This window comes from Medicago sativa, chromosome 1, assembly GCF_051527215.1.
Source record: "Medicago sativa cultivar Bolivia chromosome 1, Bolivia_mono, whole genome shotgun sequence".
Classification (NCBI taxonomy): domain Eukaryota; kingdom Viridiplantae; phylum Streptophyta; class Magnoliopsida; order Fabales; family Fabaceae; genus Medicago; species Medicago sativa.
The window spans coordinates 19,988,522-20,006,133 of NC_140749.1; the positions used below are offsets into that span (position 1 = coordinate 19,988,522).

The 17,612-nt window shown below is 31.5% G+C and overlaps 2 protein-coding genes and 1 non-coding gene across 3 annotated transcripts; 1 reads left to right on the forward strand and 2 right to left on the reverse strand.

The window, feature by feature from the left end:
- Nucleotides 1-2,408: 2,408 nt before the first annotated feature.
- Nucleotides 2,409-4,982, reverse strand: LOC146953447 (protein LATERAL BRANCHING OXIDOREDUCTASE 1-like). Its single transcript, XM_085709884.1, has 3 exons — nucleotides 4,433-4,982; nucleotides 3,629-3,956; nucleotides 2,409-2,929 (listed from the first exon to the last, which is right to left on the reverse strand). The coding sequence occupies exons 1-3, from the start codon at nucleotides 4,909-4,911 to the stop codon at nucleotides 2,675-2,677; spliced, it is 1,062 nt and encodes a 353-aa protein (XP_085566010.1). The 5' UTR covers nucleotides 4,912-4,982; the 3' UTR covers nucleotides 2,409-2,674.
- An 8,259-nt stretch (nucleotides 4,983-13,241) lies between these two features.
- LOC146953448 (protein LATERAL BRANCHING OXIDOREDUCTASE 1-like) lies at nucleotides 13,242-16,151 on the reverse strand. Its single transcript, XM_085709919.1, has 3 exons — nucleotides 15,517-16,151; nucleotides 14,547-14,874; nucleotides 13,242-13,694 (listed from the first exon to the last, which is right to left on the reverse strand). The coding sequence occupies exons 1-3, from the start codon at nucleotides 15,960-15,962 to the stop codon at nucleotides 13,434-13,436; spliced, it is 1,035 nt and encodes a 344-aa protein (XP_085566045.1). The 5' UTR covers nucleotides 15,963-16,151; the 3' UTR covers nucleotides 13,242-13,433.
- A 1,367-nt stretch (nucleotides 16,152-17,518) lies between these two features.
- On the forward strand, nucleotides 17,519-17,590 carry TRNAQ-CUG (transfer RNA glutamine (anticodon CUG)). The gene has a single exon. It is a non-coding gene; the product is annotated as a tRNA-Gln (tRNA).
- The last annotated feature ends 22 nt before the right edge of the window (nucleotides 17,591-17,612 follow it).

A 17,612-nucleotide genomic window follows, 5' to 3' on the forward strand; every position in this document is an offset into this window, starting at 1 on the left:
GGATTTTGACATAGAATTGAAATAAGGACTTATTCAAACTACTTGAAAGGATTTAAACAATTTTCCAAAGATTGAAAGAAATTTTAACACAGGAAATGACTAAAATGCCCCTAGGGGCTAAACTGACTAAAAAATGACTCAACTGATATTTTTTGAAATGGATTTTGACATGAGATTGAAACAAGGACTTATACAAACCAATTTAAAAGACTCAAACAATTTTCAAGGATTAAAATGAGTTGAATGCAGGAAATGACTAAAATACCCTTCTATGTGAATTTTGCAAATAACATTGAAATAAAATGCAAAGAAAGATGTAATTGATCAGAGACATATCAAATGACTTATAATGCGAGAAAAGAAGAATTGAATAAGTATTTTTAGGTCCAAAATTAGGGTATAACAATCAGTTCCAAAAAAAAATAGGCCAAACACATCTTAGGATCCTTTTGTAACCAAAAAAACATCTTAGGATCCTTTAAATTATTTGATTTGATTGTAACAATTTAGGGTTTGTTTGGAAAGGGAATTTTGAAAGAGAAGAGGTGGCTTGTTTTTCTTTTCTAGATTAAATAAGCTATAAAATGTTTTTAAAGTAGAATGAAGTGTAATTAGATTGTTATATGATTGTCCCCGTGAGTTTAGCTCGGTTGGTAAGGACAATGCATAATATATGCAAGGTCTGGGTTCGAATCCCGGACGCCAAAAAAAAAATCCCGAACACCAAACAAAAAGATTGTTATATGATCAAATACTATAACATTCTTTCAATTTTTAAATTTTTTAAATATATAGACCTAGTTCTCTAAAACCCTCCCGTCCCCTCATAAAATTTCTCTCACCCAATAAGACCTTTGTAACAATTAATCTTGTAAGCCATTAAATGTTTGTGATGTTGCCTTAAAAAATGCATAATATATGCTCGTGGTGGTTTTTGGTGGTGTCGCTTGGTGGTTGTTATTGTTTTTTGGTGAGGGTTAATGGTGGTTTTTGTGGTGGTTAATGGTAGTTTTGGTGGCGGTGGTGTTGATTTTTGTGGTGGTGCTTGTGGTGGTTTTTGGTGGTGGTTAGTGATGGTTATGTTTTTTCCTTGTTGTATGATGGTACATGGGTTTTTTGTTGGCTTTTGCGGTTCTTTGGGAGGTGCGTTTTGGATGAAGGTGCTTGGGAGAGCTAATGGTAGTGTTTGGGGTTTTATTACCGGCTGTTTTTCGACGGTTTGTTTTGTAGGTTTTTTCGTTATTGTTCGGGGGTTGTGTGCGAGCAGCATAATGTAGGTGGTGGAAGTTGTTTTTGTGGCAGTTGTGACGATGTTTGGGGATTTTGGTACAACTTTTGTTTATTGTTTCGTTGATCGTGGTGTTAGCTTTGTTTTTTGTGTTTCTATTTATTGATTTTCGGAGATAGCCCTTTGTTAGGAGGCATTTTCTATAGGTTTTTTGGATTTTTATTTCTTTGATGCACGGGTGTATGGGTTTTTCATTGGAAGCTTTCCATCTATCCTCTGTATGTTGCTACTTTAAGACTCTTAGCCTAGCACTCCTTGTGCTGGTTAAGATTCATTGTGATTTTCAATAATTCCATTTTAGCTTTTTCAAAAAAAAACTTTTTTTTTCATTCTCTTTCAAAAAAAAAACATTTTTTTTCATTTAACTCCGTTAAAAAATGCTTTAAGTAACCATTTTGATGGTAAGGTGGCAAGTCTAATCCAACAAATTATATTTCTTTTATTAAAAACAAAGTTTCACCGTTCTTTATCATATTCATCAATGATGAAAAACATTTAGAATTTTTGTTTGTGGTTTTTATTTTTATTAAAGTTTAATAAAAAAAATTGTAATTTGTTGATTTGAACTTTTTTTTTTTTGACAAAAAAAAAAGTTTTGTAGGCTTCCTATATACTATTCATAAGGCAATTGACCTCTTGTTCTTCGAGCTGGATTTAAAGAATGGAGTGGATAGTATATTAACAAACATATTGATAGAATAGAATATTTATTATAAAGGTTTTTCTGTTATTATGTTTTGTAGGGTTGTGTTAGGCCTAACCACGATTTCTAAGATACGTAGGACCAAATAAATCATTATAACAAATATTCTATTCTATCACATACAAGAGAACCAAATACTTGAATATAATTTTGTAAAAAGAAAGTACTTGAATATAAGATTTTTACTTCAGTTTGTAGGAGTTATATTTTCATTTTTCTTCAATCATTTGTAGAGTTTGTTAGAAAAAGTAGTTTAGTTGTTTGTGCTTTAGTAAAGATGGATACATTTATTTTACTACTCCTTTCACAATTGTGACAATGTTACAACTTGTACCACAATTCTAATCATTAATAATATGACATAATTTTTCTTTGTAAAAAAAGAAAAGAAATAACAATATTAAAGTTCTTAAAACATTTTGTTGTATTCTTAAAAAAAAAAAAAAGGTGTCATATATCATTTTTAGAAATAACATAGAATAAACATGCCCTAAGAAACTGAAATTATTCATAGGCCAACAATGCCTCCTTATTTAAGATAATACATTTTGGTCAATACTTGTTCATATAGAGCCTTATTCATACCAGCTTGATGAAGCATATTACACATTAATAAGTCATGGCTCCTTTTCCAAATAACATCATCTTGATCACAACATTATAGAGCAAAATGTTGAATCTAATCAAATCCTGAAATGATGTATTTGAATATTTTCAACATCAAGTTTCATGAAATTGCTACGCTTTCTAGTAGCTAAAAACTTGCCCCAATTGTAAGGTCTATACTTGGGAGGGTTTTGATCATTTGTGAGCTCTTTCAAAGGTTCCACCATGGTGTAGTGTGATGGAAAGAGAAAGAATGGATATGAAAGTCTTGCCTTCTCTGTGTTTAGCATCACTCTATGTTCAACACTCTCATATTCATCGTTACTCCAAACCTGGAAAATAATTAATTAATTATCTTTAGTTATATATATGTTGCACTTGTTAAAGTAACATGTAAAAAAAAAAAAATTAGTTATTTTAATCCCTCTAATTTAGCTATGTCCAATTTTGATCTTTATAGTTGTTTTTTTGTCTGATGAGTTTTTGTTCCTCAATTTTTTCATAATCAATTAAAATAATTGCAAATCAAAGTTGAAAAATTGATTTAAAAATTATTTGTTGTGAAGCTCATCAATTAAAATATGTTAAACTTATGTCAAAATTAAAAAGTCTTTAATTCTCTTAAAAATCCTAATATTACATCCTATAAAAATAATATTCAAAATTAATATAAAACAAAACACTTTACTGAATATAGTGAAAGAAAATTGACACTCATGAAAAGATCATATTTACATTTTTTTTAAGGACAAATTTTTTTTTTTTTTTTTTATAAAATTGATCACTTTTGGAAGCTTTCACTTGTTTGTTAGATACTCATATAAGAATGTAAACCTGAAAAACAATCTAAAAACTACTTCAATAACGAAAAATTGTTTTGGATAGTTCCACTTAAAAAAACATTTTCTATAATTCATCTTTATGAAGAAGAAAAAAAATTTGGTTTTGGTAAACAAAAACAAAATAGTTTCTACTTTTTTGAAAAATTGATTAATCTTTGAATTTTTTAGCATCAAAGAAGTATAAAGTACCTGAATTACATCTCCAACATTGATAATATAAGCATTAGGTAAAGGCTTAACCAAAACCCATTCACCATCAGATTTTCTCCTCACTTCTAATCCACTAACTTCATCTTGAGCAAGAACAGTTAAAGCACCAGAATCTTTGTGGCGACCACATCCTAGAACAATGTCAGGGTTTGGACAAGGTGGATAATGGTTGAGTCTGATCCAGCTTGTTTCATCTTTGAAGAAATCATCAAATCTTTTTGGGGGTAATCCTAAGCTTAGGGCGATGAGTTCCATTATCTTGAGTGCTAAGTTTTTCATATGTTGAGCATATTCTTGGAATGTCTCTCTGCACAACATATATAAATTAATGTTATAATCTTAGTTTATTTATAATTAATTAGGAACGTATAAGAATTATATTCAAGCACAAAATAATTAACAAATTTAATTACTATGCACTCAAAGTGCACTAATTATTTTTTGTGTTGTCGGTGCAGTTTGTTGTCCATTTGTCTTCCATTTCTCTATAATTCATTAATACTGTTCAAGAATTATAGAGAAATATTGCTAAAATATAATTCATCTATACTGTTCAAATGATAATTCATGATAGTCTCACAATTCTTGATGGGACTGTACCAAAAAAAAAAATAGCAATGGTGCCAAACTTATTTCATTTTATACATGTACCGAAGAAATGGTCATTTAATGTATTTGGTCATACTTTATTTATTTTTTGATCGAACTCTGAATTATCAGTATATTTTTCTTGAAATCAAATGGTTAAGAAGAAAAAAAAAAGAGAATATTAACTCAAGTTACCTCATCTCTAGTGGAAACTCTGGCCACTGATTATACCAATGAGTGACCTCTTTGTCATCAGGATCAATTGAAGCTGGAACCAAAGTAGGTTCCTTAACAGTAAAATCAAACACTTCCTTCCAATCTCTAACATTCTTAGTATGCTCAGTTTCATAGTATCCCATAACATTCACAATATCTCTCCTAACTTTTTTCTTCTCCTCCATTTTTTGACCAAAGAATTTCTTTCCAACAGATTCAATCCTTTGCCTACTTTCAAGAGGAGCTCCATGATTGATCACTTGGAAGAACCCCCATTCCTTGCATGCACTTCCTATTTTCCTCACAAGCTCATCAAAAACTAAAGGGTTTTGATGAACATTATTGGAATCATCTAATATAGGTGATAGGTCTATTACTGGAATGTTTTCAGCTTCTATGACACTTAGTTTTGGTCTATGCTCTGGGGCTTGAATGAAATCTGGATCAATCTCTACCATGGTGATGATTTTTTTTAAAGAAATATTTATTATTCAATGATAGCAATATTAGTGGAAGAGTTGTTTTGGCTCTGACATATTTGTGTTGGTGTCCAATTATATATACACACAATAACACTGCAAATTTGACATATTTTTTTTTTTTTGTTACTTGGTGATAAAATTAACCGAAGGTTAAATATGTCGCTGACACAATACAATGTAAGTAATTCATTATTTTATTTTTTTGGTAATAAGTAATTCATTATTTTACTCATTAAAAAATATTCAAATCAAAGAATACATCAAAAGTGAAAGAAAAAAAAAAAACTAAAATTCAACGTCGCAAAAACTAAAAAGGTCTACGAATAAATTTACATCACCAAAAGTAATAGTTTTTTTTTTTAAGAAATCAAAATGGAATAATATAAATCACCAATAGTGATTCATCTCGCTACAATGTTAAGCGTCTGTTGCCAATTGAAAAAGACACCCTTTATTAACACCTATGCATAATAAAGGGTGTCGCCACCAGTCAGTGTAACTGAAGGCGGATGTAAGCATATTAGCTTTCAACAATAAGAAAGACATAAACTTAACACTGTCTAATAAATTGACCAAATTCTGAGCTTTGCGGTTAAAATCATGTTGTTTCTTTCCTTCCAAACAACCCAAACACAAGCATGCCAGATCACTTTGAGGAAAGAATGAGTAAAACGCGGAAATCCCGCCATATTACCAAACTGATGAAGATTATCACGAACCGACTCGAGAGATATGAAAGAAATTCCAACCCACTGATAAACACGGTACCACAAGCCACTAAAAATGTCACATCGGAAGAGAAGATGCAACGTTGTCTCCAGGCAGCCACACCCTCCAACGCAAAATGTGTCGTCGTGAAGAAGAACTCTCCTACGGATAAGATTATCTTTAGTGGGGAGCCTGTTGCGAAGGAGTCGTCAAACAAACACAGAAACCTTTAACGGAACATGCTTCAACCAAGCTGCATCAAAAAGGCCGGTCTCCACAGGTATATCAGGCAACGTAAGATACAGATATGTCCCCTTAACAGCGTAACCGTTAATAGGATCAAGAGCCCACTGACACCTGTCAAGAGTAAAATCCTGCAAAACAATATTACACATCAAGGACGAACACTTCGTAACAGACTCCTTTTCCCAAGCCAGAAGGCGCCTCCTCCACTCCCAGGCACCACCTCCATCCGCCCACCCTCTCCTTTCCATCTCCCTCACTGTCACCCCTTTGTTTTCAGCTAGATCAAAAGGCGGGGAAATTGCACTCGTAAGGGTGCTCCCCCCAACCAATTATCTAACCAAAAATAAGCACTACTCCCTCCACCGACCACCCTATGGACGTTATCCTCAAACCAACTCCCCAACCCCAACCCAACACCACTACGAATGCCGCATAACATCCTCCACCAAACCAAATTGTCCCCCCCCCTTCCTTGAACCGCCTTCCCTCCTCTCTGTATCTCGCCTTTAGTAATAGCTTAAAACGGAAAATTTTCTACAAGCGTGACAAATTCAGAGTGATCGAAATCAACCAAATGAACGCCACATAAGACGAGAAATCTAACAACGTCTCACCATGACGACAAACAAAACAATGTTACTCTCAAACGACGAAAAAAAAAAACACAAAATATATTTATGTGAAAAACACATATTTAGAGGATGATGATAAACAAAGAGTTAACATCGCTTTTGGTCCTTGTAATGTTGAGTGAATCCAATTTTGGTCATTATTAAAAAAAAATAGATTGTGTGCTTGTCATTTCAGATTCTGCCACTTTTAATTCCCCCAATGAATTTGTCAACATAATGCCCCATGAAAAAGACCAAAAACCACTCTCTAAAAACATTGGATGATGAGTATTTTAATTAATCAATTATTGCCGAGTAAGTAATCAATAAACACTGGCTTTATGACAATTAACATTTAACATTATATTGTACTATTAATTCAAACTAGGTCACTTAAGTTTGATCTCAAACTCAATTCTTGTGAATGAAATCATTTTAGACAATGAGTATTTTAATTAATAAATTATAGTCGAGTTTTGTAACGCAAGCTTGAAACCTAAGTAGGAGCATTCAGGCGTTGGAAGATCTTTAATGTGGGCTAAAAATAAATTAAAAATGAATCAATTATGAATTAAGATAATTAAGTATTGCTGAATTATTCGTTAGGGCTATTCTTCATTAATGAACCATTATGGAACGGTTTTTTTTGGGTAAACTAATTAAGGTATCTTATACGTGTAATTGTAGAGACCAATCATTTTGGAGTAACCCATAGAACGGGTTATTCTATTATTCCTAATGAGAGGTTTATGTTAATTTTCCGCTAGCGTATGGATGGAAATCAAAATGACAATGAAGGTAGTCCTTCCCTGAGATCATTCTCTATGAATCTTATATTATATCCCTCACTATACCTTGATTCTCATGGATCACTACAGTCTACATACATACATATATATATATATATATATATATATATATATATATATATATATATTCTTTATATATCTCTTATATAAATATCTATAATTTATACCTATGATGAAAGTAATATTTTCAAATCCTTCAAAAATTGGATGAAAGGAATATGATCTCATTAAATATGACTAACCATATTTAGCCATACCTCTAAAACATAATTAAAGATGAATCTTGGTTTAATACAAGAATATCCAATACAAAGGGTCCACACCTACTTAAATCCAAAATCATGACTAGGGTATAAGTATTTTTGCATTGCCATGCATATTGCATGGTTATGTTTGGCAATAATCATTAGTGATTTTGAAAACATCTGGGTCCATGCATCAAAAGAATTCATAAATTAAGTTGATGGGTAATATATCTTTCACGTACTCTACATATTAATTTGGGCAATTCCGTTGCCTTTGATTTCCATGAAATCCTTTGTGTGTCCTATTGTTTTTTAAAATGCCTCATCTATTTTAAAATGAATGTCATTTAGCTTCTTTTTTAGGATTGATTCTGTTTTATTTTTTTACAGAATTTCGGATTGAATGTTATTTGGATATGTTTTTTTGATTGATTTTTATTTGTGTGTCCTACTATTTTGATCAGGTGGTTGCGGAAAGGAGGAACAATCAATTTTTTTTTTGTTTGTGATTTCGACATCAGTGAACACGCTCAGCAATTTTGTGGTGCACGTGGTTTCAGAAAGGAAGTTCGCTTTTGCATTCGGGTCATATGGCTGGTTAGCATCTGGCGAATTTGGAAGGAGCATGATGTTAGAATTTTCCGTAACAAAGAGCTCTTGTTGAATCAGTTATTTGATCACATCAAATTTCATTCTTGGCGGTGGTTGAGAGTGCACAATTTTTTTCCGGTAGACTTATATTTCTGGTGGCCTAACCTTTTAGCTTGCTTTGGGTATATACCTATGTAATTTAGCTTATTACTTTTCATGTGTGCTTCATTTGTCTTGACTTGTTTATATACAACTGGCAAAAAAATATAATATCCAAATCTTCTATAAAACCATATCTTAAGCAGGATCAATCATAGTGATGGGAACGTAACCAACAAAAATCATAGTGATGGGAATTATCTTTTCATTAACGTGCCGCATCAACATCAGTATTCATGATCTGTATAGTTGCACGATGGCAAACAATATTGCTATTAGGATTGGATTAGGTATAATTATGATGATTGGACATCACAATCCACACCATTTAATTTAATCATTGATTAAGGAAGTAATTAGATCCAAGTGGTTAATGAGTTCCACAAAAAATGAATTGTTTAGGGGTACCTGAATTTGATTTTAAATGGAACAATTCTTTACCATACTTTATTTACATTCCGCCCGAATTTCAGATTATCAAGACCCCTTTTTCTTGAGAGTCGAAGATCTGATCATCATTTATTTAACGCAGCATAACAAGAGTCTACTACGAAACAAAAGTGATTGGATAAATAATTTGGAGCAACAGTATTTGTACACGATTAATTAACCAACACTTATTCTTTTAAATGTGATTAAATGACTCTAATTCTTCGTTACAAGATGCACAAGTAATAAACATGTTGAACTTGTATTTAATTTGATTCTTTTCTCTTATACACTTCTTTAAAGTGTTTTGCGGTATAGTCAAGTATTTAATTTAAAGAGCGTGAGTGTACCACGGGTCGTGGGTTTTTGTAACAATTGTCACATACTATTATTATTCTCTAATTGTCACTAGACAATGATCATGACCTTTTCTGTGAAGTTTTAACATTGTGTTCTTTATTTTCTTTGTTTTTATTTTAACAACTGGTATTGGAGCGTTTAGTTCTACCAAAGGATATGGGTTCTTAGTATGCCATGATGTTGCAGTGCTGTCTGATCTTCCACGTCAGAAAAGTAGAGTGGTATTAAGAAAGTGTGTTTTAGAAATGTTAGAAAAGACTTTGTACTTAAGTGTGTTCGTTGTGACTCCACCTCTATTTCTTGTGAACTTCTCCGATGCATATGGTTTATAATATGGATACATATGCAATCACAAGTTCTTTTGTAAAGTTTGAGTTTGAGAAATTTCTAGGAAGAATACATTTCGCCTTGTGAAAAATTCAAGTCAAGAATGTGTTGATACATTTAAGATTACATAAGATATTGATTATTACACAAGCATTTAATGACATTAATGCAAGATATGCTATGAGATTTGTAGAAGTTCTTGGAGTGGTTTAGTTTTTGGTGAAGTATACTCTAATGTGGAAGTACTAGTTTGAAAGCCATGTCATGCACGGGAAAATTAGTGCTGACTTTTTTTTTACATATTTTAATTTATGTTGATAATATTTGTTATAAAAAAAATAAGTAAAATACATGTCAAAATGTATGTATATTTTATATATAAAGGAAATACACATATCTTTGAAGTGATTTTTTTTATTCCATTATTTCCCTTCATTTAAATTATTTTATCATTTTGGGTTCCACACTTTGAAGGTTTACCATAGTTAAAGTAGGCCTCAAGACTTGATAAATGTTAGTAGATGTACTTACAGATCACCCATCAAAGAGATCATCACACTGACAACGGAAGTTAAACATATGACCTTGTGGGTAAGTTAACTCCCTATCAAGTGTGCTAACCTTCATTGGCTATTTTTTATAACATAATTTAAACTATTTTATTATTTTTATGACATTATTTTAATCTTATTTACCCAAAATTATTCTTTTTATATTTGAGTGCAATAGAAAATATCTAGTTTGATTAATATATATAAAAAAAAAACACCTACTTGTAACCTCCTAAATCAATTTAAATTGAAAAGAAAAAAAAATATTAAAAAAATAAAAAACTTATTTCATCGCATAACTAATTTAAGAACGAATTTAACAAATTAATAGATTTTTAAAAAGAACTAATATATAGGGGGGAGAGGGAGAGGGAGAGGGAGAGGGAGAGGGAGAGAGAGAGAGGGAGAGAGAGAGAGAGAGAGAGAGAGAGAGAGAGATATTTGGTAATATTGTTGCAACTTGCAAACACACACTACTTATGTAATGACTAATCGCTAGATTGAATTTTAGGGATGAAAAATCAAATTCAATTACATATTTCACACCCTTTTTCATATTCTCTTCTATGTAACCTTTCACTTTTTCAATACAACTTTGGAGGAAAATCTTCAATCACCAAACCCTAGAAACATTTGTGAATTGACTATGTTGATGGACACTTTCAATAACAAAAAGCGCTTACTCTATGACAACAATTTTGACCTTGAAGTTATTTCTAACATATTCTATCTCTTTTTTTCAATAGTAGTTAATATACAATGGCATCATAGTGTGATAATTTATATTATTACGATGAAGTTGTTTATACACAAATTCACCAACCAACAAATTTATGTCAAAATCATCTTGGAAGATACCAACTCGTAGAGTGAAATGATACAATTTCATGGTAAATCATTATTGTCAACCCTTGTAAATTTAGTGTCATACACCTTGTCTATCTTGAAATTGTTTTTAATAGTCTGATATTCTCACATATTCTTGACAACATGGCAAAAATGGATCGGAGAGTTTCTTTTTAACATATCAACCCAACAGGCCAACCCGCCCCGCCCTGTCATCGCCCCATTTTTTAGCGGGTTAGGCGGAGCGGGCACCCTACTTGCGGCGGGTTCAAAATCTCAACCCACTCCGCTAAAAATGGCAGGTTAAACGGGCCAACCCGACGGGTCCAATCCATTTTGCCATCCCTAGTTTTTCATGGTAATAATGAATTGGGAAATTACATATTGGATGCATGGCGGAGAGTTGGATAATGATATTTTTTTTTCATAGAAATAATCCGTACTAATTGTCAGGTGTATAAAAGGAGTAGTATACTTTGAAGGAGGAATATTCTTAGAAGGAATACTCAAATGAATGTGATTTATGAGGTTTTGATATTTCAGGCACAATCCACATTAAAATAATTCTTGATATCAAAAAGTTATCCTAAGCATTTAAAAAAAAAATAACATATGCAAAGCCTGTGATGTTGAAAATCGTGACAATATTTGAATTGGAAGTAATGGAGAAGCATTTACAAAATAAGTATATGAGATACAAAAGTATAAATCATATATGAAATTAAGGTATTAAGTTGTTCTTTAATTTACTATTTTTTTAAATTGCATTAATCAGAAAAAAAAACAAATAAATAAAGTATTTAACAAAATAAATAATATCAGAAACGTGTTTTATTAATATGTATATAAATATAGATGATAGTTCTTTGTTTAAAAAAATAAACATTTAACAAAATAAATATTATGATGTAATTATTATTGAAATAAGTTTTTGATTGAGGGTCACATGGCAAAACGCATAGGTGGATGGCCATGAGAAAAGAAGCATTAAAATTTGGTCATGGTAAATACATTCTCAATTGTATATAGATGGAGAATGATATGATATATACAGCGAAAAGATTATAGTGAAAGCATAGCGAATTGTTTTTTTACTAATTAACTACCACATGTTCACCATGATTTCCGAATGTGTAGCTTTACTTAAACAAGACACGTCATGTCGTGATGGGTTCGGGAAGAAAAAATCCGTTGAATATAGCATTACTCGTATATAAATATAGATATAGATATAAATGATAGTTCTTTGTTTTTTTTACGCTATTATAGTTCTTTTGAATATCCACGTTATATGAGGGATTAAATTAAACTAATCAAAAAATTACCTCAATTTATACCATTGATTTCAATATAATCCGGTCATTGTGATTTATTCGCTTAGTGATCACGTGACCCACACTCTATGCAAATTTCCTACCCTCTGCAAAACCTTATTTACGATAACCATCTACATCCTTTATTTACGATAACCATCTACATCTTCCGTCACTAATATAAGCAAAAATCAATATTTTAGATTTATTCATTAAATGTTGTATGTGATCTTTATTATATACCACATACATTACATTATTTAATAAATGAATCTAAAATGTTGATTTTTGCTTATAATAGTGACGGATGGTGTATGAATTGAGGTTGTATTTGTCAAAAAAAAAATGAATTGTGGTTGCAATTATTTCACCTATCATATTGTGTTCATTGATATTATAAAGTAGTATTAAATTAACATATTAATTCACCTAATAATTATTACTAATTCCTCATTGTTTGTGTATTGCTAAGAGGAATTTTGCACAGATCGATAGTTGAGTTTCTTTGTCTTTAGTGCAAATTACTAAAGGAAAGAACTTATGTACATTTTATTTTCTTAAGTGCATTTTTTATGTGCTTTTCCCATAGTTTTTAACTAAAATTCACCATGATTATCTGAAATCTATAATTTTCTTCAAATTTGTTATATTAAAAAATGTGTATTTTTAGTTAAGAACTATACAAAAAATACTTAAACAAATGCACATTAGTTTTGTCCATTACGAAAACGATAGACATAGAAGATCAGCAACTTGTAGTTGAAAAAAAGAATATCTCATTCTGAGGAGATTACAATCTGAACCATCTAGTTTAATCTAAGGTAGTCATTCAATGCTCTTATCTCTCATTTTAAAAATTCCTCTCATTTGATACATCTGTCGTTTGTGTGTCTATATATGTATGAATAGTGCTAACAATATTCTCTTTTGCATATTTTCTCTAACATTCACTCTTATTGATTTAAATCAATGCGAGTCTACACTTTAAAAATGGAACACACATAAAGTGGCAAGACATACAATGATTTCATCCAATAAGAGAGTGAATGTTAAAACAGACGGTTGCTAACATTCTTCACACACACACACACATATACTCCCTCCGTTAATATAAGCAAAAATGAGTCAACAAAATATTATTCTAATAACAGGGCATCCATGTCAACATTCTACAATTTTAAACATTGACTTAAAATTATTAGTCTAGATCATTATTCTGTTCATCATTCTATTCCACCTTAGGAGAATAGGAGTGTGACAAAACACTAGAAATTCAATGATTTTGCCTAAACATTTTTAATAGCTAATCCACGATCTTGAAGTGATGAATTTGGATATTCTCAACCTCACGTTTGTTGAAATCACTACGGTTCCTATTAGCATAGAACTTACCAACATTGTATGGTTTATATCTTGCAGGATTTTTCTCATTCACTAGCTCTTCTGCTGGCTTCACTATAACATGGTGACCTGGGAAAAAGAAGAATGGAATGGAAAATCTTTCTTTCTTTGTGTTTACAACCACCCTGTGCTCCACACTCTCATACTTGTCATTACTCCATACCTGCAAAAACATCCAACATTCAGATTGAACCAATTGAATGAACAAAACATTATATAATAATTTGCAAATTGTGCTTTATAATAATTTTAGTGTTTGGCTTATATATGTGACATGTAAATAGCAATTGTATATTTCTAGTTACCATTTTGACACAATAACTTATAAGTCGGTTTTGTAGGATTAAATTAATCGTGACATTCTTCACAAAAATAAATAAATAAATAAATCTAATACTTAATATGATATTAGAGTATATTTTAGATATGGAAATGAGTTGTTATATTATTCACGCGCTCAAATCAAATATTAATTGTTGGGTGGAGTATCATAAAAATACTCAAACGTCACGTTAGCTGGTGATAAGATCTATTAGAACTTACAAAGTTTAGGTAATGCTCGTCTAACAAGCCGATTTTGATTATGATATGTTACGATAGAGAAATATGACTAGTGTTAGAACAACAAGTCCAACTCTAAAGAAAACAGATAAATCATGAAACACAATGATTGATCATCGAGTTCAGTCAATGTGCCAATGTCTTCGACATCAGAGAGACCGTTGTGGTTTTTCTGTTATGCAATGCTTAAGGTTGAATACTACAAGTTGTGTTTAAAAACTACAAAATTGCAAGAAGTTTTTGTCTCCTCCTACGCGACGCTCAAATGTCTCTACTTTATAAGTGAATATGGGTCATACTCAACAATTAGACGACCGTCTAAAACTTATTTGCAATAACAAGGGTTAAGTTATTCAACTCATAATTTTGTGTCCTAAAGTTTATGTCCTATATTAAGAAAAATGATTAGTGAATTCAACATTGATGAGTGATGTTGTTGGTTGGAACAACATACCTGAACAATATCACCCACATTGATGATAAATGCACCAGGAGTAGGCTTAACTGGAATCCAATCACCAACTGTTTTTCTCCTAACTTGTAAGCCACCAATATCATCTTGTGCAAGCACAGTCAAAGCACTAGAATCCTTGTGACGACCAACACCAAGTGCCAAATCAGGTGAAGGGCATGGAGGATAGTGATTGAGCCTCACCAAGCTTAGTTGGTTCTTGAAGCATTCATGGAATTTGTCACCAGCTAGGCCTAAGCTCAATGAAATCAACTCTAATAACTTGTAAGCTAGCTTTTCAACTTCTCTAGCATACTCCTGCATTGTTTCCCTAAAAACATATAGTCTTCAATTTAGAGATGTTTTTATGTTGCATTTGGTTTTGAAGTTATGTAGAGTTTGATTTCATGTAATCATTGTTGAAGTCATCCATGTGCATTGATGGCGAGTTTGGTGAAATCATGGTCACTTTGTGATTTCGTTGAAAATCTTAAGTGTAGTTTTTTGCCAAAATCACAGTGGCATGTTGTGATTCTGTCAAATTCACCGTCAATCTAAACATATACTAAATTGCAATAAGAGTTTCACTACTAAAGAGTAAGACTAAGTAAATCAATTGAATGACTTTATTAAAGAGAACTTGTTCAACTGGATCAGACTCCTCTAAAGTGACATATTAACTATACCAAAATCCTTTCATTCCTTTGAAGCTCTATTTCTCAACCACTAAAGCATGACATATACTTAATTTGCAAGACATAACTTGTTTATTTTATTGAATTAAGATTTTTTTTACCGTCAAGAATCCACTTATTTGCAGTAACAAATCAAAATTATTCCATATAACTTACATTTTTAATAAGTCGTTTTCATAAGTTCTCGCAAACAGTATCACATAAGTAATTATATACATAGATAAACTCAAATAAGTCAATCTAAACAAGAGTAATTTTATCTATAAGATTATGATTACCTAAAATGAGGAGGGTATTGTGGCCATTGGTTGGTGAGAGTCCTAAGCTCCAAGTCATCTGGCTCATGAGAAGAAGGGATTTGTGTTGAATTCTCAACAAGATAATCAAAAACCTCTTTCCAATCCCTTATGTTCTTAGTATGTTCAGCATCATGATATCCCATTGCATTAACTGCATCTCTTTTCACTCTCTTCTTCTCCTCAATGCTTTGCTCAAAAAACTTCTTGGCTTCAATCTCAACCTTATTACTAATATCAAATGGAATTCCATGATTGATTACTTGAAAAAATCCCCACTCTTCACATGCCTTGCCAATCTTTGAGATGAGGTTTTGTTGACTACTTTCTGAGAGGTCAATGATTGGAATTTCATCAACTTGTACAAAGGTAGATAACTTAGGACGGTGTTCTGTGGCTTGTATGAAAGATGAATCTATGTCTCCCATGTTTTGATTTTTGTTTTTGGTTCCTTGTTTTCTCAAAAAAACACTTCTAATAGATGGAATGTTGTAGATATGTGAAGAACACAGATTTTACTTGGCTATTTTGTTGTTTCTTGTCACATGTTAATGATCGTAATCATAAAACGAATGTGGACGTTTTTGTAATTCAAGGATGAATGTGGACAAAATATTGCGAGGAAACACATGAATAGGTGACATATGATAAAAATTTTCATTTTTGGATAACTATCTATTTTTACCAAATATTTTTTGGCAATTTTTTAAATGATTTTTAAAATATTCATTTCACACCTAATCTTTAATGTGAAATAAAAGCTACGATATAGAGAAAAATGATAAATAAATATAAAATATACCTATAGTAAATTAAATAATTAAATATTGAATCAATGGTCATCTAAAATAAAATTTTACTTAAATTATAACTTAAAAATATTTTGCAGCAAATTTGTTACTAATATTCGTATTTTATTATTTCTTTTTTATTTTGTTCATATCAGTGTACATACTTTGAAATGGCCACTTATGTTCCTAGCTTAAGTGATTTACACAAGTTTAACCTTGTGGTTTGGGAAAACATATGTGTGCTTCAACGACTATGAAGTGATGTGATTAAGTAACTTAGTGGTTCAGGAAAACATTTGGGTGGTTCAACAACTATGGAGTGTTACAAAAAATAAATCTATGGATGAAACATCAAATAAAGATGGAGAAGCCGACTTTACTAAATACCATTTCAATAATCATAAAAAAAAATTTAAATAATAATAACAATAAATGAAGAGTCGGTAAGACACAAGAACTAATTCAATGGTGTTTATACATTTCACTCTCTTTCATCCTTCTTGTTTCATTACATTTTGACAGAGTCCCTGCTACCTTTTCTTTCTTTGTTTTCATTTTTATTACTTAAATAAATTTTAAGCTTATCAAAAGAAAAGAAAAAATCATAAATTATAATATTTATAGTATTTAGTAATATGAACAAAACATTTATTATTTTTCCAATAATTTATTACTTATAGCTTCTAACTAATATTAAAAAAAAAACTCTCAAACAATTATTACACGTTAAATAATATGTAATTGAAAGAATTATCAACGGTCCCATGGTCGTTGATAATTTATTATTTAGGAGTGTGTTGGTAGAAGACGTTGATTGGTGCTTTGTGGATTTAGGAGTTTTGGACGGCAGCAGGTGGATTTTGGGAGAGCGGTTCTGCTGTTTTGGCTGCTGCGTTTTGCTGCTGTCTGCAGCGCTGCAATCCCAGCAGTTGCTTGGTTTTGGCGCTCTGTTGTTGCGCTCTGTTCTGTCGCCTCTGTCACCTGCATTATGGTGTATTGGCTGTGGTTCTTTGTAGGATCAGCTGCTGTCTGTTTTTTGCCTTTGTCGCCTGTGTTTTGGTGTATTGGCCCTTTGTATTTGCGTTCGCCTTTGTCGCCTGTGTTTTGGTGTATTGGCTTCTTTGTATTTTCTTTGCCTTTAGTACTTCTTGTGCTGGGCTGTTAATGTTATATGCTGTTTTCAAAAAAAAAACGGTCCCATGGTCTAGCGGTTAGGACATTGGACTCTGAATCCAGTAACCCGAGTTCAAGTCTCGGTGGGACCTTAACAACAATATTTTATTTTTT

Excerpts from the sequence above, each read along its gene's own strand:
- LOC146953447 (XM_085709884.1), bottom strand. The coding sequence starts at position 4,911 with ATGGTAGAGATTGATCCAGATTTCATTCAAGCCCCAGAGCATAGACCA. Across the intron at positions 3,957-4,432 it reads GAGTTTCCACTAGAGATGAG|AGAGACATTCCAAGAATATG; the intron begins GTAACTTGAGTT and ends TATGTTGTGCAG. Across the intron at positions 2,930-3,628 it reads ATGTTGGAGATGTAATTCAG|GTTTGGAGTAACGATGAATA; the intron begins GTACTTTATACT and ends ATTATTTTCCAG.
- LOC146953448 (XM_085709919.1), bottom strand. The coding sequence starts at position 15,962 with ATGGGAGACATAGATTCATCTTTCATACAAGCCACAGAACACCGTCCT. Across the intron at positions 14,875-15,516 it reads CAATACCCTCCTCATTTTAG|GGAAACAATGCAGGAGTATG; the intron begins GTAATCATAATC and ends ATATGTTTTTAG. Across the intron at positions 13,695-14,546 it reads ATGTGGGTGATATTGTTCAG|GTATGGAGTAATGACAAGTA; the intron begins GTATGTTGTTCC and ends ATGTTTTTGCAG.